This window comes from Ornithodoros turicata, chromosome 2 (assembly GCF_037126465.1).
Source record: "Ornithodoros turicata isolate Travis chromosome 2, ASM3712646v1, whole genome shotgun sequence".
NCBI classification, from domain to species: Eukaryota; Metazoa; Arthropoda; class Arachnida; order Ixodida; family Argasidae; genus Ornithodoros; species Ornithodoros turicata.
Window position 1 is genome coordinate 149,041,484 of NC_088202.1, and position 18,365 is coordinate 149,059,848.

General features: G+C 45.9%; 1 protein-coding gene across 10 annotated transcripts in view; it reads left to right on the forward strand.

Annotated features, from left to right (window-relative positions):
• Window positions 1-18,365, forward strand: part of LOC135386380 (cAMP-regulated phosphoprotein 21-like) — a 40,348-nt gene that overhangs the window by 20,303 nt on the left and 1,680 nt on the right. For 5 of the 10 annotated variants that reach the window (XM_064616260.1, XM_064616269.1, XM_064616265.1 and 2 more), the window contains 15 exons: window positions 1,247-1,352; window positions 5,125-5,229; window positions 7,927-8,064; window positions 9,610-9,781; window positions 10,665-10,789; window positions 10,841-10,973; window positions 11,048-11,235; window positions 13,411-13,560; window positions 13,619-13,742; window positions 13,896-14,089; window positions 14,956-15,032; window positions 15,085-15,241; window positions 15,313-15,460; window positions 15,693-15,785; window positions 18,085-18,162. In XM_064616260.1, the coding sequence (XP_064472330.1) occupies window positions 1,247-1,352; window positions 5,125-5,229; window positions 7,927-8,064; window positions 9,610-9,781; window positions 10,665-10,789; window positions 10,841-10,973; window positions 11,048-11,235; window positions 13,411-13,560; window positions 13,619-13,742; window positions 13,896-14,089; window positions 14,956-15,032; window positions 15,085-15,241; window positions 15,313-15,460; window positions 15,693-15,785; window positions 18,085-18,162 (1,988 nt within the window). Of the gene's footprint in view, window positions 1-1,246; window positions 1,353-5,124; window positions 5,230-7,926; window positions 8,065-9,609; window positions 9,782-10,664; window positions 10,790-10,840; window positions 10,974-11,047; window positions 11,236-13,410; window positions 13,579-13,618; window positions 13,743-13,895; window positions 14,090-14,955; window positions 15,033-15,084; window positions 15,242-15,312; window positions 15,461-15,692; window positions 15,786-18,084; window positions 18,163-18,365 lie in introns of all 10 variants that reach the window. The other 5 variants (XM_064616263.1, XM_064616264.1, XM_064616262.1 and 2 more) reach the window with 5 other exon arrangements.

Consider the following 18,365-nt stretch of genomic DNA (forward strand, 5'->3'; position numbering starts at 1 on the left):
CGTTAATCCCCGCAAATGAGGAACTCATTATCAGAGGTCCTAGCTTTCTGCGTCAAATATGTCCAAATTCATCACTAAAATACAGTCTGGCTTCCTATCTCCCATTACTTGCGTCCGGAAGTGTCCTTAGAAGAAGCAGGAAAATGTTATGCTCCCATAATTTGTATCAAAAAGTAACTTCTTTACAATGCAACATTGTTAAAGGACAGCTACAGCGTCCACCCGGCTATATTTGCGAGTTTTGAAATGCCAAATCCGTGTCTTGTTCCACGTTTGTCCTAGAATCGTTTCTGTACACTTTATTCTCACTGGAATATTCCCACGGTCGTGCGCAATACATGCAACAGTTACCCTGCTGCGAGCTCACGAGCATGACACAACGAACTCGAGCAACGTCTGGCCTCAACCATCACTCGCACTGTGGGCAGGGCCCTTGCAGAGGAGCATCGCACTTATGTCACAGCTGGCTGGAGTCTACAGGAGCAAGGGCAATTCAGTACAGAATGACTGATCTAAACTGGGGAATACGCACCATTCGATTCGCACAGTACATGGCACACGCATAGCTAGGGAAGGTGTTGAAAGCAGACGGTGATGCATAGTAGCGTTGCGCATCTCCTGCCTCTACAATGTGCCACAGCTGGACTGTACTCGCCGTGCATGCAGTTAAGTCCAGCCTTGTGGGCCAACTATCGGAAGAAAGAAAATTTTGATTTCACCGATTGATGAGGGCCTCGCGGACCCAGAAAATGCCTTTGATTGATTGATTGATTGATTTTATTTAAAGTGCCCACAAACAGCCGTGGCCTTTAGTGTGGTGCACGAAACACAATACATACTCTATAGACAACAGGGAACTGCACATGCATAATGCTGGCTAATCAAAGATTCCGAGATAACTACATTAAGAGAAAGATACTATGTGGACTACAAAGGGTCTACGGACCCCTATGTGACCCCTATTTGACCCCTCTCACTGCAGTTGTTGCGCGCGACAACTGAGAATATTTGCTCGTACAAAGTTAGTGCTACCCTTTTCTGCTTTTTTACGCGACGAACTGAACCACCCCCGACACTTTACGTCAATACGTACCGCATAGGTAACGGTATTCGCGTCGGATATGTTCAAAAGAGATTTGGTAGGTGTTTTTTGCACTTGCCAAAAACCGTAAACTCTATGTACATTTGAAGTTGTATCGTTCATTTTTTTTTTTTTTTTCCGCTTTATTCCTCGAAAAATATTCAGACCTGACGTGCGGTTCAAAGACCAGATCCGGGAGGATCTCCTGCAGGAGGAACCGAAAAAGTCCATCTTGAAACGGGACAGCACTTCTTTTGAAGACGGCAAAGAGGCAAGCAACTTTTTAATTCTCTCTTTATTCTGGTGGAAAGATCCATGGGCGCTGTAGGCAACCCTCCTTGGAGCCGCTGCGGCACTCCTTCCCCCTTTATCCCACCCGACTAGCACCCGTGGAGTGCTTTTAAGATCCGTGGTACTTTGAATTTTGTAGGACAAGGGAGTGACGTGGGTAGACCAGTGGCCAAATGGCTCATTGGTGCTCACTGGCTTTCTGTGCTTTTCTTGGCACATTTTTCTTGCCTGTTTATCTATTCATATACTGTATAAGTGGTTAATTTCGTTGTCTTAATAATTGGAGAATTTAGACGGAGTCACGTTTGGGGAATATTTGGCAACATGGAGTTCAGTCTGTGTTCAAGTGTCATTTACTTCGCCGATCTTTGATTTCGTGGAAAGATAGCTTTCTCGAAGTTTGCGGAAATTAAGTCCTCGCAAAAATTACTACTTACGCAGTATTTAAATACCTCTCGTGGTACCTCCTGGAATTCGTACGGGGGATTACAATAGGAATGATACAGATTTTGCATTTCGCACCAAGTCATGGTGCAACATGGACAACACAATGTGTTCAGGAAGTTTCATTCGCAAATGGCCCAAAAATTTTTGCCAAAGGCGAATAATAAAGATATTTGTTAGCTCCAAATTGAGATTGAAGTTTAAAAGCATAGTCAACGTGACTTGGGAAGTGATATGCTCTTTGTGATCCTGAGTGAAATAACCTACGGAGAAAATATAATTTTCTTCTGTTTTCTAGAAGTTTCTTTAAACTACGTCACGCGATAACAGCCGTATTTATAATAAATGAAACGGACAGCTTTATTTTGAAGGAACTTGTATGAGGCATTTCTCAAAGAACTCCGGGTTACCGACGCGTACACTATCTTTGATTGATGAAGGGTACTGTACGTCATTAGTTTCACTTGAGGTGAAGCTAACTACAATGTTCTTCTTAAAAATTCTAATGTTTCATTTGCTTTACGATATATCTCGGAAATATCGTAGTTCCATGTAAGGTTAGCTGTGAGATGAACAGCAAGATATTTCATAGATGATACTTTCTCATGCCCAGTGCTGTTAAGAGAATAATTGTACTGAAAGTTTTTCAATATCCTTGAACACGTTGGTTTGGTTGTTTTCTTTTGTGTGTTCACCTCCATTAGACAATTTTTACACCAGCATTCAATAACTTTTAAGTCTGTTTCTAAGGTTACACAATCATCATCATTAGACACTGAATGGTACAGCACGAGATCATCCGTGTGTGATGCATGATTGGATTGAGTGGCTCTAACTGAAAATAAACTGGAACTTGGGGCCCCTAGATATAACTAGGGTTCCGCATATTCAGCATTTGTTCCTGGGGAGATTCGGCAGGTGTTTTTCGACATTTATATGTTTTGTCAAATTCGGATACTGTATAAGTGGACAAATTCGCAGACTCAATAATTTGCGAATTTTTGAAGAGCCAGGATCAGGCAATTATTCGCGGAAACCTTGAATTCGCGGTAGGAAGAAGTTAATGACAGGTATCACAACTGCGTAATAACCCGTTGCAGTTGTCTCCTTTCTGAGCCCTTCCGACTGAGAGGGTGGCGATTAGGGTGCCCTTACTTGGCTGGTGTCTAGGGTCATTGCCGAATTTCCCTGTCTCCCGTCACCCTTGTCACCGTATAGAGCCGGTACAATTTGCGCTCGATAGTGACTAGCTTGATAGTGCTGGATGATCGAGGCTTACAAGGAACTGCAATCGCGGGACGCCGAGATTCGTGCGCGATCACCCGCGCAGGATTCGTGAGGGCTGTACTACTGTCCATACTTGCAGGGGGGAAGAGCTGAACGCTTTGTGAGACAATACTACAGCGAAATAGCGTAAAAAATCGGCTACATATGTTGCCTTAGCATCCTGGGTCAAATTTCTTACATTATTGCGTTTGTGTATTTTTTTAATCGTTCGGTCGAATATTTCGTGGAACTCTAAATTCGCGAAGAAAAGAGCGCTCGCGAGTTTTGCGAAAATTAGTTCCTCGCGAAAATTACTACTTACACAGTATTATCGGCGTTTTAAAATGTTGCGCCAAAATTGATGCCGAAACATCTGCAGCTATAATCACTAGGGAGGAGGACCATGGAGGGAGAGCAGCTTGGTAGGAGGACATTGAGAATGCAAAGAATTTCCTTTGTAGAAGTGTTCCACATGTAATTGAACCCTCTTGACCCACTGATCAAAGTGCTATAGGGGAAGGTATCTTTTCCCCTCAACTAGAGGCTCCGCAGGATGCTATTTCCCACATTCCACCTGGGAACGAGATGAAGGAAAAATGAAAGTGTGGTGCCCCGCAGGAAGAAAAATGCTATTGGGTACGGGCATTTTTGGCATGTAGCGTCATATGCGAGAGTATAATTCAGAGTTTTTCGGGACATGCTGAATTTACAAAACAAATATTCGGCGAATGTTTTTCAGTATTTTTTGGCAAATGCCGAAAACGCGGAACTCTAGATATGTATAACGTAAGATTGCTCCGATAAAGCATCACCCCATTTGATGCAATGAGTCGCATTTTGCAGAAATGAAATGAGCCAGTCTATGATTGTGTTTCAGAGTTCTTAGTTCATTTATCGAGTGACGAGGTGGCACACAGTCGAAAGCTTTTGCAAAATATTGGTTACAAATTCAAAAAGCTGAGTTTCACAAGTAAACCACTCCCAAAGCTACGTTGATTGCCACTCAAAAAATCTGTTTCATAATAGTGGATAAATAGAATATGTTTGAGTACCTTGCAGGAAGCAGAAGTAAAGGAAATAGGCCTATAATTCTCTACTGACAAAGAATAATTTACTTATTTGGGATAATTAATTCCAATATTTGGGAATCTCAGACGTATCTAAAGATCACTGAAACAGGAACGCGAGGATTTATCATCTTTGATCAACCTGAAAGCTTTTGTAGAAACATTGTTGCAGCCTGGTGAGGAGCTAATTGTAAATTGTTAATAACTCGAAGGACACCTCTAGGGCATAAAACACAAGGGGCAAAATTTCGTGGTGGGACATAGAGCAGCAGGTTTGTCTTCCATGGGTTGCTTTTACCCTTAGCCACGCCCTTACACATTTGTGACTTGAGAGGGTTCGTAGCAAACATGCTATGAGCGGCTTCGATGATACCACATTTATACTGATGAGCGGCATCATAAGTTTGTCTGCTCTCTTGACTTTCAAATCTCTGTTATACCAGAGTTTTTTTTTCCCCAAGGATTTGATTCTCACTCTAGTTAACAAACTTATTTACACACTCTTTCAGGATATCTCAAAAAGGCGCACGCGTTTACAGTCAATCCACTGCCTGAAAACTCTGTGACAAAACGCTCCAAAAAGGACACGATTCCAAATATATCCGCTCTATCGCTATAATGACTATATTTTGCCGTTTCATCTTTTTCTCCACTTGAAACCTCATGTTGATAAGAAGAGCTTATTTCTTCCGGTATGTCAGTGTGAAAAAATCCCACCTGCCAGGTTTGCTTAGTGGTGCTAAGGTGGAATTTCAGAAGAGAACAGCGAGCCCAACTTAAATGGTGACACAGCCCGTGTACGAGGGCACTCCGAAATATGGGACCATTGGGAAGGTGGGAAACATGGGCCCTGTTTGGTCTGTCGTTTACCACAGAGCGCATGTGTCCTAAAAGCTGTTTGAAAAAAAAAAAGGGCCCTGCAGCGTCCATGTCTTTTGTGGGTCTTAAACCTTTAAACGTGGCCATTTCTGCCAGAAGAGCCCGGAGCGTCAGTCGTCGACGGACTCCCGCCGGAGCAAGTCCATCGAGCAGCGCGAGGAGGAGTATGAGAAGGCCCGCGCACGCATCTTCAACCAAGATGTGAGTGACCCAACAGGGGGTCTTTCATTTCCCCATCGGGTGGCACAAAGGCACCAGTGCGCGTGGTTAGAGTCACTCCTCCTCGTCACTCTGACATCGTCCAAAGATAAACGCTTGTGTTTTTTTCACCTCCTGCAACGCCTTCGGTCTGCATCTAGGACAATTTCGGACTGAAAATGGCCATCCCATGCTACAAATTACCCTTAACGACGTTTATGCCATGTTAGGCAACGTTCCTGCAGCGTTCACCATAAAAGTAACCCACGTAGCTCGGGAATTACTGATTTCTAAAGCAAAAGTATGCAGGAGGCAGAGAAACAACCGTTCATCCTTGGACACATTTTAAATTAACCATAGAGTGCACGCGTGACAAATTCGCAACTGTGAGAGCTTCGCCGAGAATAACGCGCTATTTAATATGCATTAATAGCGGATGTTTAGAGTACGGCGAAAAAGAGGTAAAATGTCAGCGGCTACTTTCGGTGAACAAGCACTGGTTGCGAAGTATGCTGGTATAATACTACAAGATGAGGGCAGATTTTTTTTTTTCATTCTCTACTTGCGAGGCAAGTATCTCGGACGTGTCTCCCTGCGACATCCCAGGAGGGTTCGAGTGGGAATCAAGTGTATTGTTACTGTATGTGCATGAGCTGGGGAGCATTGAATGATGAAACAACCCAATCATCAAAATAAACTCGTCGAGGTCTGATGATTTAATTCCAGGACTGATTTTTCCCCCCCGAGAACCCCGTGCACTCGAAGTTGGCCCAGGATGCACGCTAACCCTCCTTTCTGTCCTCTCTCCATCTGTGCATGTCTGTACGCCACTCATAGTCACAGTTGCTTCGCGGTACTAATGCGGATTAAAAAAAGGAGACAGGGTATCGGTGCTGAAACGTACGAGAGTGTCCCGAGAGTCCCGCCTAAGTCAATGGAGGGCCCCACCCGGGCTAGTCCACAACGAGGAGACATGTTCAAGAGAGGATGTTGGAATAGCGTTTACTTTGTGCCTGAGAATCCTAACTGTGCCTTACCTCCTGATGTCTCACTAGGCACTGGCCTCTGTGACTGAGCCGATACCAGCGTCCTCCGTAATTATACTGGTGATGAAAGCTGGGTATACAGCTATTACCCGGAAACAAAACAAATGTCCCTCCAGTAGAAAACTCAAGAGGGCTGCTCAAGTCCAATATCAAGACCGTGTTGATTGTCTCCTTGGGCAGACGGTGAATGTGGGAATTCTACAGATCCGTTATGAGACAGCCGTTGCTCCTTTGGGACTACTTCTTGTTCCTGCAACTGAAGAACACGATGAAATTTGATTGAGTTTAAAGGATTCAACCCGACACGACGAGGACGAATGAGGACTAAAAGTTACTACCACAGGTAAAACACCTGTGGTAGCAACATTTTATTCGTGTGAAACCCAACCCAAACCCAACCCAACGGTATTGTGTGTGTCGTTAGTGGCAGGAATGCTGAAATAAGTGCGTACAATCACAAAGGAAGTAGTACTTCGAAGGAGGCGCAATATACTAACCGCTAAGTGTACTCATTCACTCACAAAAAAATCAGTGCCGGAATTAAATGATGGGACCTCGTAATTCCTATGGAAGGACCTGTGTGGGTTGTTCCAGTGTGTCGTTGGGCTCTAAGATGTCTTTTCAAGGGGCATTAAGAAAACATTTGGATTTTTCTTGCATTGTCAATCAAGTACAGCAATGGACATCACGATCAAGAGAGTGATCAGGTAGCTCAGTATAAACAGTGTTAGGAAATCGTAGAGGTGCTGGAACGTGTCAAATTGCAAGCTCAATCTTGTATATATGGAATGCTAAATGTGTAATCAGTTTTGACATTATGCAAAGTTGTGGCATTTGTAGCGAATAAAATGTCATTTCTGATTACCTTCTTTGCCTCGTTGTACACTGACGAAAAGGCAAAAAGGTGATGGCATTGTGCCAGTGTTGTCATAAAATTATACGTTAGTTAATAAAACTTACGTATGTATTCAAAATTACCGCTTAGCGCATAAAATATAATTTCACATTCAAAACTTTGCCTCGCCCAATCATAGTTCATAAAACATCACGTCTCAATCGAAAATTACCGCTTAGTACATAAAATGAATTTCACATTGGAAATGTTACCTCACCCAGTCTTAGCGAGAAAATAAAACGTAATTTTGCATTTGAAACTTTGCCTTGCCCAACATACAGACCAACTTGCCGCTCAGCACGTAGAACACCGCTTGACCCCTGAGTGTTGACAACGAACGCAGTCGGAAACAACACGTGCCTCCCCAGCTGACTAGTGTGCAGCCTCACTTGATTGCTGATACGGAGCACTACGGAGAGAGTGACGTGACGATGCTGGCACAACTTTAGAAACCTCCCCAGTTCTCAGCCATAAAATATTGCGGCACAGGAAACTAAGTATAGTGCACATTGAACCGCATTTGCAGAAACTCCTGGGTTGATCCTCTGCCTTCAGAAGCTACGCACGAGTTTTATTTCCGACTTGGCTCAGTTCAATTTCGCTTTCGTTTTTAGACTTTGACCTTAAAAGCCAGTATTCTAACGTTTTTCGATAGCTAAAATATTAATTAAAAGTCTCTCGACCTAACAGAGTCCAATGCCAGCTTACTGTCGTTGGTCCAATAGCGTTCCAGGAGACACTTTGATTGATGTCTTTCAGGAGGGTGTTGGCGGATCGCCGTTGAGCCGCAGCAGCCAGGAAGATCTCAGGTGGAGCACCGAGCTGCGGCCGTGGAGCAGTACGGACTCGGATAGCTCCGGGAGGCGGGGACCTCTGCTCGCCGGACTCGATCCGGAGGTACCCCACCTTTCTCCTTGTGACGAACAATCTTTTTTGAATCCGCAGTATTGGGTCGCTTTTGTATATCCGTGCGATCTAGACGGCAGGAGATGACAGGTGACGTTTGCGCAGGCACAATCTTTAGTTATGTTACGTTACACATTCTAGAAAGTGAACATATTCGACACAAGTGTGTCTGGTTGGGTGAGAACTATGATAGTAGTGAAAATCTCCAACCAAGTTACAGGACGGGGATACCCGACGTTTTGGAGCCAGTTCGGCTCCTTCCTCAGGGGTGACTGTAGTGGCCGTTGGCAGCAGCGTTCTTGCCGCGGTTCGAATTTCGTGATTCGCCGGATTGTTTTTCAGTCGTGTGACGGAGGCCGCTGACGTATACGCTGGGTAACGCCCAGCGTATACGTGCTGCGCTACTGCAAATTCAAAATTCCGCAGCATTGACTCGTAAATTCCACGATTTCCCGCGGCGAGCAGTCAGAGGCTGCTTGAAACGGGAAGCGCTTTATTTTTTCACACGATGCGGGAACAAAAAATGTTCCGTGAAATTACAGCTTCGAAGCACTGTTGTGGCTCAGCGTTACAATACTACATGATATCTTGTCTTGAACGTGAACATCTTTGAGACAAGTGTGTCTGGTTGGATAAAAAAAAACTACGATAGAAACAAAAATCTCCAACCTCCTCAGATGCGGTCTGTCGCCTGCAATCATTTTATACCGGATGAAAGATCTTTCGGCATCTACATCGTTTATAGGAAGGAGTTTACAATGTATGCCGGGCAGGATTTACATCTTTTGGACACCCTTTTTTGTTCCTGGGCTGTAGGCATTATGTAAGAGTCCTAACTTTTTTTGAAGGCAGCCTTCCAGACATCAAATCAAAATCCCCCACTGCCACCGTGAAACTGCGCACTGGAGGGATGCTGCCCCCTCCTCAGGAGGAGTACGCACACTAACATTGGGCTAAAGTTATCTTTAGCTAAACAGCTAGAGCTAAATATTATCTTAAGCTGGACAAGGAACGAAGAAAGAAGGGAGTCACTGCAGGACTTGTTTTCTACTTCTCTCGCTTCTCATTTTTTTCTTCCTTCGTTCATTGTTCTTAGGCACTTGAGCGTTTGTGTATTCCAGACAATTTCGTAAAGCAGGCTTCAGTTTTGTAGTGTGGGCTTCACCTCATGCAGGGAAGCGTCAGGTGAAGCCCACTTTCGGGAGGTCACATTCGGCGAATAGTAGAATGTTCGGAAACATTGGGTATTGGATTCGAATTCGGGAACTCGAATATCCGCACACCCCTAAAAATAAGTGATTCCGCAAAATTCTGTGCCGAACGAAGGATTACGCGATTCATTCCGCTAAATTTCGCGGAATCGAGAAAAACCAAAGGCCTTAAGCGTAACCAACTTCCTTACCCAGCTCGACTTACCCAGTATACTCGGGTACACTACCTGATTGTTTTCCCAATAAGTTTTCCCAACTTGGGCTGTAGCAAAGTGATGCGTATATTGTTATCCTGCGTTGACTGACGAGCCGTTTGCTTCTACAGGGGTGTGACAGTACAAAGGGCAAGATGTACTCTCTGCTGACAAAGGACACTGGTGAGGGACCTCGACTGGGAAAGGTGACCAAGGCGAGCAGCTTTGGAGGGGTGTCGGTGCTCCACAGGGATTCCAGCCTCAACGAGGCACGAACGGCAGCTTTCCGCACTGCCAGGGCTGGTAGGTCCTCTTCTTCTTGTCTCCACTCGAGCACAAACGGTGAAAGCGGGCGACAAGCTTTTTGTAGATGGCTGTCCCGAAGTAGTGGTAGACTAGAAAGAAAGCACCTACTCTAAGGGGGGCCCCCCACATGTGGTTAGAGATGTGCACAACCACCCCAGCTGTACTGCCCTCGCCCGCGACCCTCCACAGGGAGATCTCGTCCGATAAGATTCTCCCATTTGAGCTTTTGCAAAATGTACGAGGAAAGCCTCGTGGACAATGTTTAGCTTCCACCTTCCCGACACGCTTTACTTACCCGTACTCCCGAAATTTATTCCAATGTCAGACCGAGCGATAATTTTTAACGTTTAATTAAATTTATAATCTACGATTTATAAATGTAGGCAGCGCTGACATTTTATTTCCTCCGTAAATTCGCCGGTTGAAAAATGTGAGCTCCGCCGTGACATACCAACGACGAAGGTTCCCCGTGCGGGAGGCCGGAAGAAAACGAGAACGTTTTCCCGCCCAGTGGCAAAAGTTTGCCGCGCACATTCTCCGCATGCGGTGTAATGGAAAACGTTATTACTCAAAAGCACCCACTAGCATTGCAATGCTACATTGTGTTTACTGTCACCACACGTGGAATGTAAAACTGCGTCCCTCTATTTGACTAACCGCTGTTAAGCCACAAGCGTAACCAGTCTGAAAGTATGTTCTTAGTGCCGCAGAAACTGGGTGACATTTCTCTCGCAAAGTACATAATTGACGGCAATGTTTACGCTCGACATTTGACTGAGATAACGGACGCAGCTAGTGCTTGTCACCGTTTGTAGGATACATGAGGTACGAGGTGCTAGTAGCTGGGTCGGCTTTTGAGGTGGGCTTTTTCTTCCAACAGAATCCTTCAATGTGAGCTCGCTTCCGACGGTAGTCCAGGCCCCACAACAGCAGCCAACGTCTCCTATCAGCACGACGGTACAGTCAACACCCACGCCCACTGCACCCCCATGTACAGCCCAACAGGTGAGAGACCCGACAGTGTCATCGAAGGGGCGTCTAACGTATCTCTATCAGGTACCGTTTACACCGAGAGAACCGAGCCGGCCAGGCGGATCTCCCGTCAATTATTCCTCAGCAACGGGTGGTGCCCCCTTGTGGTCAGTTGACCCACCACAACCCAGCAGCATCCTTTACAATCCACAGACAGGTAGCTATGGAGTGCATCGGTGACGATTCATTTTTGTGAAAACGCTCCGAGAATTAATGCGGGCTCTTTGACAGGAACGCAAGCACTGTCTTCAGAAGCTCCCGGAGGCCGACCCATTCGAGTTGCAAGCTCACCCCTGACTGGCCACCCCCCTGCCCTGATGTTGAGTCCCGTGCATCCTGGCAACTACATGGCTGCACCTCCTCCAAGGGCCCCACTTGTCTATCTCCCCTTCCTGCCTCACAACGAAGGACCTGACATGGTATGACCAGTCTCTATATAATCTACAATATGACCCTCGTAGTGCTGTAGATCCTTCATCTGGGTTCCCCCAATCCATGCCTGTGCCTTTTAAGGGTACCGTATTCGCTCGCCTTTAAAAGTCAGCTCTGATCAGCTCTGGGAATATAAGACTGGCTTATATTTGCATAAATATGGTACAATTAGAGCAACAGTCGTGTCTCTCTCCTCTGTTCATTGATGTTTTATCCGGAGTTGCTTATCGAGACTCATTTGCTTATATGAAAACGTGTCACCCGTTGTACCCTTTGACCACATTCTAGTCAGTCACTGGAGGCTGGCACGGCTGCTTGGGCTAAAGAAGCTGGATGATAGACTCAGCCAGTGAGGCGGAATCCCGACCAACGTTAGGGAGTTTTCGGGTTAAGCGAGATAGTTTGGGATAGAAAAATTTTCTGCACCATGGGTGTCCTTCGAGTTCGAACTAACCTGTCCTTCGAACTAACTCCCCATGCACTTTTTTTAGTATTTAATTTTATTATTTAAATTGAACTGTGCTGGGACTGTACCACGGGGCTTGCCCTCACAGTCCCGCTTTGGGTACATTTTTGCGGTATTCACTAAATAAAGATTACGACTACAAACGCGGACGTTGCAGGCTCCTCGAAAATTTGAAAATGAACAAGTTTGCTGCCACAATTTTATTTATCGATATCATAGCCTTCGTAAAGAGCATGTTTAATGTCATTCTAGACGGAGATGATGTCAGGACATATTGTTGTGCAAGCGTCTCATTTAGTAAGAACGATAAATTCTGGATACAGTCGCCGAATGACAATTCCGACTCCAAAAATTCAAACTTTCAAATTTTTTGGACGAGACTGTTGGCACCGTCGAACGCCCGTAGAACCAATGCAATTCCGACTGTTCCTTGGAATAAAAATACTTAAAAAACTGAAAAATACTAAAAATACAAAAAAATAAAAATACTAAAAATACATACAAAAATTCAAATACAAAAGCAAATACAGTCAAACTCCTTTATAGCGAACACCTTTTTAGCGAAGATACCACTACAGCAAATTTTGTTGCGGTCCCGCTGGAGCCCTATAGGTCCAATAGTGGACATCCTTTTTAATGAAAATACCTTTACTGCTAATTTTTTTTGCTGTCCCCCGAGTTTCGTTGTAAAGGAGTTTGACTGTACATAAAATACTAATCATCATCATCATCACCGTTCCTCGGAAGACGCGCTCGCTTATTCGTGCTCGTCTCACTTCAAACCTGAATTTTTGGGGCTTAACCGTCTCCCTAGCGCCGGAAATACGGTAAACTCGCGTTAAATTCGACCCTGACGGGAACGTGAAATTTGATCAAATTATCCGAAGATCAAATTAAAGAATGGGCGGAAAAATTAACGATGTCTGCGTCGCTATTGCGCGTTCGTCTCCAGTCGCTCGCGCTTGAAACGCGCATCCAAAAACTGGCAACATAGTAAGCGCGCGCACACTGCACACTCTCGGTAAAATTGTCTCCAGTTTCGCTCGCGCAATAGTGCACGGGCAGAACACGTTCGACAACGATGTTGTCCACTTCCAGGAAGTCATCGAGGCTCGCCAAGCGCAGGTTGTTATAGCGGACTCTTGTTGCGTCGACAGATTCCGAACAAAAGCCCGGTGGAACGTAAAACGAAAAAATGAGAAAGGAGGTGTTTCCTCCTCTCCTGCCTTTGCAGTAACTGGTGACGCGTGCATCCTCGCTCCCAGGGGAATGCCAGCGTTTGTTATTGTTTATGCGCAAGTAATGGATGGTAGCGTACGTAGCGGCTACGTGTGCTACCCTTCATTACTTGCGCATAAACAATAACAAACTCTGGCATTGCCCTGGGAGCGAGGATGCACACGTCACCAGTTACTGCAAATGAGAGTTTGAGGACCCGAGCAGCGCCTTGGTCGAGAGTAAAATATGCAGAGAGGAAAATACTACAGCTACATGTACTCTCCTCTGGCCCGAGATGTGTACTCCCTACTTGCTCCCTGATTGGCTGCCTCTTGGGGGGGGGGGGGGGGGGGGCGGAGCTAAAGTGGAGGAGTCTCCTAAATTTCCCAAAACACTTTCTGGCTTGGATGGGCCCCTTGCACCATACAGTGGTTGACTGTACATGTACGTTGATTGATGAGTGAGCCTTATGTTGCAGGACTGCGGTGGTGTGATGGCGGAACAGCTGACATCTTTGTCCCTGATTCCTTCGGATCCTCCTCAACAGCATCTACCACCACCAGAGGTTGGAGCCGCTAGTGGTGGCTACTTGGTTCATCCTATCAGGGGATTTGTTGCTCCACACCAGGTGCCCACTTGCATACAGGTACAAACTCTGAATACAGAACTTTGAACTTTGTGTGCAGGGTCCCATGTATTATGTGCAGCAGGCAGTGCCAACGTCCTGCGCCGCCCGTGGCTACGTCTCTCCTTCGGTGCCTCCACCCATGACAGCAGAGGCCTTTCTGGGTGGCCAGCCTTCTGTGGCAGGTAAACGCATTATATTCCCTCCTATTTATGATCCATAAAGGGGCTTAAAGCTCGTTACGTGCATGCTTATATCTTGCCAGCAATACCGCGATATACGCACGATGTAATGAATCTCACGTAAAAAGACAACGTAACTAAAAGAAGGCCCTTTAGGAGGCAATCCAGGTCCCATGGTAGCCAGCGGGTACCGCATGCAAGGTTACTACCAGCAGCAGCCAGGGAGCAACCAGGTAGCCCCGCAGGGTGGGGACGCTCAAGTGTATGCCGTGTCCTATGCTGTGTCCTCTGGTGAGCCTGCTCCTCCAACTCTCTACCCTGGAGGCATCTTGGTTGGAAATCCTCCACAGGCAAGTACACAACCCTGATGATATGATTTATTTTTATTTTTTTTATGAGGGAACCCTATGTGGTGTATGTAGCCTAACCTAGGACTGCTGTTGGAACTTCGGAATGTGCGAGGCAGACTTCGGAGCAACGCGAAGTGCGTTTGTGTAAAATGCGAGAAACTAAGTGGGCCTGCCAGACCCGGTTAAGCAAGATCTTAGGGACGAGGCACCAGAATTTGTCAGTCTCTGTCTTGAACACTGGCAACCATTTACTACCGAGTAAAGCGGAACGTAAAACGACCCTAAACAATACAACGCGCGCAACTCGGAAGACGTTCCACGGTACAGCCGCATAATAAACGTTTTCGAGCCGGTTCTCTTTTTCCTCTTTCTGGTGCCCTGGTTATCTTCACAAACCAGAAAACTAAACGCTTAAAACACAACCAAGTTTAACAGTCACTGTAGGGTTAGTCCGAGACAAAGCGATCTTCCTTAATATACGAGTTCCATAACATCCTCCCTGTCACTTGAAAGACATACGGGATAACCGATTCAGCAGCAGCAGTGGAGACAGCTCTGGGCTGGGTAATTCAAGCACAAGGTAGTACATGGGTGAGAAGTCCCGCGCATTCCCGCGCAGGATTCCAAAGGAAATGGCATCGTCGATAACATTTGCAGTGGAATCCTCCGTGGCATCCACACAACAAGTTGCTTGAGAAGCACCTATAGATAGTTGTAGGGGACTTTTTGCTTACCTACAGATACTTGTTGTTCGAGAACATGGCATGGGTGGCGAACGGGTTAGCTTCTTTAAATAGCGAATAAAGTGAGCCTCGCTAAATTCTACGAGACTGTGAGATACCCTGACGAGAGATTTCTTTACACAGGTGGTACCCATGTACCTCACGCCACATGGTACACCAGCTCAGCCTCCTGGATCAGCACAAGGTTCTACGACACCGCAGTAAGTCCCTAGAGGAGGTACTTTGTGGTGGAGGCTAATTTCTAGTTGTCAGGTTCTCCCTACGGTACCTGCCCGTACGGCCACAGACCCCTCCAGCAGGTGGGGCTTCCCCACCTCTCTTGGGCTACACACTCTACTCAACGCCCCCAGCTCAGAACTCTGCCCCTCCGCAGCCACCTCAGTTTGCACCAGTCATCACCGCGTTCCAGGTGTGTTCCCTCACAGCACGTTTCACTTAGCCGTAGCCTTAACGTGGCACAAACCTCCGTATTGGTCCCAGGTTCTCCGACCTTCCCTTATGGGCGAAGGCTCATCCCAGGTCCCCACGGCGCTCCCTTCTCAGTTCTCCCAGATGACTAAGCCCATGGGGGTTCAACCCCCACAAAACAGCCAGCCATTTGGAAAACCAGCTGAGGCATTTCCTGCAGGTAAGCCATCTTTTAGACTAGCGTCGAAAAAAAGGGGTCTCTGTTGGTGTTTTCGAGGTGTTGCAAGTTATCAACTAGAAGTGACCTAAAGGAAACGGGTGTGTTGAGTACTATCTGCAGTGCAGTTGATGCTTTCCACTGTGTGCCGATTGAAAAAGCTCCCTCCTACCCCACCCGTGGCTTCCTCCTGTCGAAGGAAGCAGTGGCAAAAATTGCGTTGTCTGCCTTGCAGTTTGTGCATCCCATCAACAACGATATACAACCTGCCAGACTCTGTCAAACAGACGACACGTTGGACACTACACGGCAGCAGAACTCTACCAAGGTGTGACATGACATGACATGATCTCTCTGAAGAAAAGCGAGTTGTATCTATGCACGCCTTTGGTTCCCTGGTTCGGTGCATGCTGTAGTTCCCATTATCTTGAATCCCTAGGATGTCACTTGTGCGTTGTAGTGTTGCGTCCATTTGGCACTTTGAAACGCTTTCGGGTCGCAACGGATGATCGGGCGACTAGTCAACGAAAAACTCTCCACTTCCATCTTCCAATACACACGTACATCTTGTGCCGCGGAACAAATGGGAAAACCTTTAATAATTTTTGCTTCTCATCGAAAAACGCTTGGGCTGCGATTGTCAACCCTTCGCTTGCCTGTCGGACGAGATTGAATGTCATTTTTTATAGTCTTTGCGAGACTGTGTGTGAGGGTCTTTTAATGTGTGTGTACCTACACTTCCCTCGCGTGCTTTTAACCAACAGATACACTGTGATGTGTCTGTGGAAAACCTGATCGAGCGGTCTTTATTGTAGCTCAAGTACAGCATTGTACAAGTGTCTGAAACTCATATTGCTCAATTTATCGGCTGTGTCTGCACAGTTACGATGCACATAAATCTGCCACTTCGTTGCGTCTGATAGTCTTCGTTCAACTATTTATTAACTGGAACACAATTGGTCATTTCTTACTGATCTGCGTACCGTAAACAGCGCGTGTTGGCTATGAATTTACTTTGTACGGTAGAACCTCGCTAATTCGATCTCGCTTAATTCGAAATCCAGAACTTGAAGAATTGCGGTCCCATCATAGCGCATTGCAATCTGACTGCATGGTTTGAGGAAAGCTGGCCCACATCCTAAGTTTCCTACCGAACTTGATCATCTACCATCAGCTTCCAACAAACGCTACGACGACCTACCATAAAAACCACGTGCTTGCTCCCTCGCCGACTTCCCTTTCCCAGCTGCCAATCACGCGGCGCCACCTCGTCGCTACTTGCGCTTCCTTGCCACCCAGCTGTGCCAACATATTACGCGAACTGCATTTTTTGCTCGCTTTCGTTTTATGCTTTCGTCGAGGTTCACTTTGAAGACCACTTCTTGCTTGTGGGCCGTGGAGACAGGCCGCGGGTGAAGTACGAGACGCTGACAATAAAAGAATCGCAAGATCTGCAACGTGTTATAAGTAGGGCCTGACTTTTTAGGGTTAAACCCGTATCCGCCCGATATTTACCCCCCGAACGAAATCTGTAAAATTCGGGTTTAACCCGAATCTACCCGAAAACATCCGGGTCGCGTGGCACACTCATAAGCGTGCATTAAAATAAAATTTGATAACATTGCTAAACATTAGTTCCATGTTAAGACAAATTTTTATTAAACAAAAAAAAATCACCCGAATACACCCGAATTCCTGACGACAGAATATGCCGTAACGGGATTTAACCCGAATACACCCGAATTTTCGAATGAAAAATATCACCCGATATTTACCCCCCGAATTTGGCCAGAAATAAAACCCGAAAAAGTCAGGCCCTAGTTATAAGCTCCTGCCGGTGATGCGAGCTCTGAGGAGGGCTTCGCATCTTTCAAAGAGTACACCAGCTTAGAAGACACAGAACAGACCTGTGCCACAACCCCCATAGTTCTGAACAGGGCGGCGATGAACCTGCATACACGCCATCATTTTTGGAAGTTGTTTCTTAGTGCACCAACTGTGTGCAAGCTCAGAAATGGAATGTTGCCAGATCAGAATGTTACACGCACCTTTGTATAAGCCAACGGCTTATACAAAGTTACCTATAGATGCTTATACAAACGAACGGTGACATGTGATGTCAATTTCGGAAAGCAGCAGACGAGATAAGTGAATTTTTTGGCAAATAAATATATTTTACTTCACCACGTTCACCATGTTCGCTTAATTCGAACGCCCCCTTATTTAGAAATTTTTTTGCTGTCCGGAGGACTTGGAATTAATGAGGTTGTACTGTATTTGTAAAGTGGTGCTAAATTTTCTTATATTTTCTTAATGCGATGAGGAGCAAATACCAGCAGGCACATCTTTTCCCACATTTAGAAATTATAATGGCAGTTGGTCTTCATTGTTTAGTTTACCTTATCTTTGACCAGGGGTTCTCAAACTGGGTCGCTACTTACTTCACAGGCAAAGCTGGCTGCGATTTTATTTCACTTTGCGATGGAATGGAAGTTTTTAGCTAACTTGCGGAATTTTAGCTAATTTCTTCCTCAGTAGACACACGTGGTTCCTTGCCACTGAGTGTGCCCCTTGAGCCACCGTTTTTATATTATTGGTGGTTTTAAGTGGTGTCTCCCCCGCTGCAGTGATGCCGGAGGACAACCAGCAGTCCGGGGCTCCGCCTTTGTCCGCTGTTTATCGGAGAGCACTTCCACTACTTCCAGGTGAGCTGTCCTTTTTTTTTCCTTTCGCTGCATGGCACATGCAAAATGAAAATGCAGTTCCGTGTCTCCCAACTCTGTGCAGACTCTGGCAAAGTTCTTCGATGTTGTACTAATGGCGCCAATACATCGGTGCGTATTTTCGCGGCAAAAATGTCACGATTCTTCGCTAAAGTATTGGACATCACTCCACCTGAACTAGTAAT